The sequence below is a fragment of the Tamandua tetradactyla genome, chromosome 6 (genome assembly GCF_023851605.1).
Source record: "Tamandua tetradactyla isolate mTamTet1 chromosome 6, mTamTet1.pri, whole genome shotgun sequence".
NCBI lineage: Eukaryota > Metazoa > Chordata > Mammalia > Pilosa > Myrmecophagidae > Tamandua > Tamandua tetradactyla.
The window spans coordinates 116,849,462-116,855,461 of NC_135332.1; the positions used below are offsets into that span (position 1 = coordinate 116,849,462).

Below are 6,000 nucleotides of genomic sequence, written 5' to 3' on the forward strand. Positions count from 1 at the left end.
AGAGGTCATAGGAATTGACTTTCTCATCGTTCTTTCTAGTCTCACTCTGTTGTTTCCCAAACAGGGTCTCTATGCTACCTTGAGGAGTCTGAGATTTTTAAATTTATGTTTCAGAGAAATATCCAAGCATTTTCAGTGTAACAAGAAAAATGCCAAAAATTTTTTAAATGGGGTGTTCAGTGTCCTCTCTGAGAAAATATTTAAGACCTAAAGATTGAGAAATGTGCTATTTTCTGAAGAAGAAAGAATTTGTTGTGTTTATGTAACTGAAGGCAGCCAGGATGAACAAAGAGTAATTAGTGACATGGGAACATGGCATGATTCAACAGTTGTATATGCAAGGGGCAAGGTAGGGGGGAACTGGTGAGAGATGAGACTAGAGAGGTCATAAGATGAGGAGAGGCGCAATGACATTCTTAGGGACTTGAACTTTATCTTGTATAGGTAATGGGCACCATTAAATGGTTTTAAGCTGGGGACTGAAGTACCAAATTACATAGTATGTACATGTCACTGATTTAAGAGGAGTAAAACTGATAGTGATATAACTGGGTTAAGAGGCTATTGCCATAGTCTTGCTAAGAGATGATGTCTAGAATTAGGCCATTGGTTGTAAGAATTGAGAGGAAAAGTCACATTGCAAAAATATTTAGGAGGTAAGAATGAATATGATTAATTCCATATTCCAATATATCCATAAGAATAACTCAGGTTTTGTTTAGAAGACGGGAGAAGGAACACTTGAGTATGAGGCATCTGGGGAAATCCAAATGAATATGTCAGATATTTGGAAAAGTTTTAAAGCTCCGGAAAGATAAGTACTAAAGAGAGATTGGGAGCCATGTTTTCAAGGATGTTTATATAGCAAACAGCTGTGGAGGAGAGAGAGCGAGAGTCTTTCTATGGAGCAAAGAATAGATATATTGACTGTCGAGTATAATGAACATACTCTTCCCCTCTAGAGTGAAAGTGAAGCATGCTACTTACTCCCCAATATAAAGGATTCAGGTTCCCTAAGCTTGGGGTTCTTCGATAATGCAATGCACTGCTGGTCCTCTTTGCATTGCTTGATGGAAATTGAGGACCAGCACAATTGGTAATACTCTGGTTACTGCTGTTGCTGTGAATAATAAGCCATCTTTTGCCGTGCACTAGGAGTCTTGTGTCTCCTGCCAGCATCCATGAAACCGTGCAGAATATCCTCCAAATAAGGCAAAAATGTCTGACCTGTCACGTTTTTTCAGATAACTGAACTGGATTTTTTTTAAAAAGTAAAAGTTTACCCGGGGAATTTCTCATACTTTCGACATGATAGATAGTCACTCAAATGGTCACATCACTCCTTTAGCTTGACAGTGGAAGGAATTATTAGTTGGTCACCTGTGGCAAATGCCAAGTGATTTTTTTTCTGTATATTTTATTATATTTTATATTTTAAAAAGTGATCTTCAGTCATTTTCTCCTAGATTATAATTGTGTTTTTAATGACAGTTGTGGTCTAAAATCTATTTTAGAGATTATTTAATTTTGGGAGTGGTGGCAGTAATTTGTATATTTCACCTGGAATAAATGAAACAGAATTTTTTGTAAGTTTATTAATAATAAAGGACTAAACATTCATACATTCTGTTCAGACATGTATTCATTGCTGCCAAAATTTGAGGATTTCTGTATTAACAATTACATTTTATCACATCCAGAACTTTAACCTAATGGGTTTCACCTTTAGCATCATCCATTTCTCTGGGACTTTTTTTTTAATTCACTTGATTATAATATTATGCAAAAAACAACATATGTTCAGGTTCCTTGTGGACTGTTAGCTTTCATAAAATACTGAACCTAAGACCAGTTAGCTTTATTACTTGCTAATAAGTAGAGTTCTGTATAAGAAATTAAGAAAATATGGAATAATAAATATCCATCTATTACCAGTTGAAGAAAAGCATCTTTTAGAGACAGTGTGGACTTGAAGCCAAATGGATTGGGTTGATATTTAGTGCTGTCACTTTCTGTTTGATCTTGAGCAGCTGAGCCCTATATAGTGTACTTATATATAAAACGAACAATAGTGAAGATCCTTAAAAATCTTATCATGGGAAATAATAAAATCTTACAAAAATAAAAAAGTCAATTGATGATAAATGCACAGCTATGCTGTGAACTATTGATTGTACACTTTGGATGAGTACATAATAAATATCGACATGGCATTAAAATGTAAAAAAATTAAATTCCCATCATTAAATCTAAATATTATAAAAATACTTAAAACCAGTTGTATTTATAGTAAGTATGTTCTTTTTAAAGAATTCTTTCTGTGAATAACCATTCTACCTTTTACCAAAAGGCATGGCTTTGGGAAGAAGACAAGAATCTGCGATCTGGAGTGAAGAAATATGGGGAAGGAAATTGGTCTAAAATACTATTACATTATAAATTCAACAACCGAACAAGTGTCATGCTAAAAGATAGATGGAGGACTATGAAGAAACTAAAACTGATACATTCAGACAGTGATGACTGAATCTGTTTGTAAAAGCTTGATAAAAGGAGGATAGTTAAATATTTTGATCATTGCATTTGTTGTAAACTTGCCGGTCATTGATGTATCTTAATATTTTTGTTTAGAGCATTATAGTCATTTTCTTTAAAACAAAGTATTTGATTTGAGGATTTGTATTATAAGAGTAACATGTTATGCCATCATTGTATTCTTAAGAATCTTTTTACTTTGATAAAATTGTTGTGCCCTGCTGCATTCAGTATTCTTCACTCCCAAATCCTGGACTGGTTAAAAAAGTATGAAAACACGAAGAAAAAAAAATTTCTTTTAATTTATTCTTTTACTGTAGGCTGACCTCATTCATGTAATACACACATAAATGTTTCCCCATCAGTGAATAATACTAAGCCCTTGACTTAAGAGGTACCAACTTGATTTATGGCTTTAATATGCTACTTAATTACCAAGAAATCTGTTTATAAAATAAATGTGTACAAGGTAATCCATCAGTTAAAATAACACACTTAGTTTTTCATATGAAGAGAAAAACCTGAAAATATTAATACCCGTAGGACAGAATTTGTACTATAAGCATGAGTAGCTTCTTGTCTCATTTAAATACATGTCGCTTTTTTTTCCGGTATTAAAATTTTGAATAAAGTTTCTTTATAACCTAGAGCCATAAACATCTTATTCACTGATCCTTTCATTTAATAAACTAATATTGAGCCTGAATGGTATTCTGTAAATGCTTAAATTGGTATTAACCATGATGATCTAACATCTATAATAAGTATTACATAGACAAGACCATATATAATCTTATTAGGAAATTTTGAGCTTTCATCAACATTTTATTCATTAGAGGATTTAGTCAAAAGAGGAACAGAATTTAACATCTCTAGTTAATGCACCTTATTTAGAAAGTAAGTGAATATATTACCTATAATTTAGATTGTTAAAGTCTTTGAATTAAAAAAAGAATGCTGATATCTTGTGCTCTGTATTCCATTTCCTATTAAATGTTTTATATATTACTTACCATTGCCCTGAATTTTTATTGTCCTATACAATAGTAAACAGAATCACTATGCGCTTCCCAGGTCACCATCCTGTTATTCTTGTGTGCTTCCTGATTTGCTCTTTTGCTGTTACACCCCTAGTGTCACAGTGTCTATCACAGGCCAAAGCTGGCATCATGAATCAAGATGGATTTGTGAAGTCTAACCTTCTCTCCTTCCAAACTCATAAATTATCAAGTCTAGGTTGTCATTCATAGTAAAATGCATTATTATTTTACATACCACTAAAAAAAGAATAATCACTGTCAATTATGTAGCCTGGTGATTTCTCATTCAGAATTTTATTTTACATATAAAAACCTATTTTAGATTTATTTAAACAAATTTTTAATTGTTTAACTTTTGTGGATACTTAAAAGGAAATTATAAGGAAAATCTCTATTCCTAAAACTTACTGATCACTTGTTTTTAATTGAAATTTTATTGACCCAAAGCAGATTCACATATAGTTGTTAATACAGAGAGATCCCTTGTACATTTTGCCCAGTTTCCACCAATGGTAACATTTTGCAAAAGTAATGTATATCATTATCACTGGGATATTGACTTTGATAGAATCCACCAGCCTTATTCAGAGTTTCCCCCATTACGTATGCTATGCGTGTGTATTAAATTATAGTTTTCTCCTTTGTAAGTTTATATATGCACCCCAGTCAAGACTGTTAACAGTTCTGAAACCACAAGATCCCTCACTCCCCCTTTTACAACCACCATCATCTCCCTCTCCCCCAACCACCGGCACCACTTTATCTGCCCTCCATATCTAAACTTTTGTCATTTCAAGCACGCTTATAATAGAGGGTAAAAACTCAAGGATCTGTCCCTCTACTGCAGCTACCATTAATCTAGTAAAAACAGAATCAACTTTTTTGGAACTCGAATCTACTTAAAAACTTCAACCAGGGGAGTGATTAATGAACAGGCTCCTAGATTTCATTGGTCTTTAAGACCATTCTGGCATTTTTACATGTGGGACTACATATTCCCTAGCTCAGCATCAGTCTTGAGGATGACGGCTCACATTTCCTAGTGTGGTTTTCCTAGTGTATTAGAGTGGACAATATAAACCTTGTTCTTAAAGAAGTCTTGTGCACTTGGAGCTGTCTGGCCATTTCCTGAGGGTCAGCTCAGAAGCTTGTGTTTGTTTTGCCCCCTTCTAGAACTCTCAGGACTGAAGTGGCCTCATGGGTAATATTTATCAAAAGCATTCCATACTACCCAGAGCCACCTGACACAAGGGATGGTGGACAAAGCAAACAGGCCTAGGAAGGAGGGAAATGGGGAGGAAGATAAAATAGGGGAATAAGCTCTTTGAAGGACTCTTAACCTTCTAGAGAATCTGGAGGACCATACACATGCCCAGGGCTAAATGCATGCTCACATAAGGCCTGAGACAACCCTAAGTTTGCATTTTCTTGGCTGATCGTTTGGCTCCACATAAGTAGGAGGTTATGGCTAAGGTAGAATGTAAGTGGCCTGACTAATCTTTGAAGGTGTGCCTAGGTCAGAGCCAATCTGCAAAGCCCAGAAAGGAGAGTATTTTTTGGTTGGTTTTGTTTTGCTCCAAATATTGAAGGAAGTATCTGTCCAGTCACTGGTTGGCAAATAAGTTTGCCAACTTTGGTGAGCACATGTGACAAGGAACACAGGTTTTGTTAGAATAAGTTGGGGAAGTCACTGAACAAGTAGATGACTGTAGTCCACAATGAACAGCAAACTAGGGGTGGGGGAAAATCTGATTTTCAGATTTAGTACATTATAATTTGAAAATGTCCAGTTTTCAACAAAAAATTATGAAGCATGCAAAATATGACTTATTCCCAGGAAAAAAAAGAAATTGACAAACCTTCCCAGAGGCAGCCCAGATATTGGACTTGCTAGACAAACACTACAAATCAACTGTCTTAAAAAAAAATGCTCAGAGTGAAAAGAAACCATGGATAAAGAGCTAAAGGAAACAATACTGTCTCAAAGAAAAAGACAATAAAGACAGGAAATTAAAAAGGGAACCAAACTGAAATCTGGAGCTAAAAAATGCACTAGAAGGTTCAACAGCTGATTTGAGTAGGCAGAAGAAAGAATCAGCAAATTCGAAGGACGCTCCATCGAAATTATTCAGTCTGAGGAGCAAAAAAGAAAAGAATGAAGAAAAGTGGACAGTCTAAGAGACCTGTGGGATATCATCAAACATACCAACCTACTCATGGCAGTCCCAGAAGAAGAGAGAGGATGGTGCTCCGTTACACAGAATAAGGAAATTAAGACCCTGCACTTCTCCCCACCGCCCCTTTCCCCAGCCTTCCATCCCCTCCTTTTGTCAAATAATCACTTTCACATTGTTGACACTGTCTTCAAGGGTCTGTTGTTTTTAGCATTTATAGTGCAGTAATTACAGTTAAATATTTTGTAATT

General features: G+C 35.0%; 1 protein-coding gene across 2 annotated transcripts in view; it reads left to right on the plus strand.

Annotated features, from left to right (window-relative positions):
* Window positions 1–3,543, plus strand: part of TERF1 (telomeric repeat binding factor 1) — a 46,807-nt gene extending 43,264 nt beyond the window's left edge. For both annotated transcript variants that reach the window (XM_077166989.1, XM_077166990.1), the window contains one exon: window positions 2,351–3,543. In XM_077166989.1, the coding sequence (XP_077023104.1) occupies window positions 2,351–2,527 (177 nt within the window). In that variant the 3' untranslated portion in view covers window positions 2,528–3,543. The remainder of the gene's footprint in view (window positions 1–2,350) is intronic.
* Window positions 3,544–6,000: the final 2,457 nt, after the last annotated feature.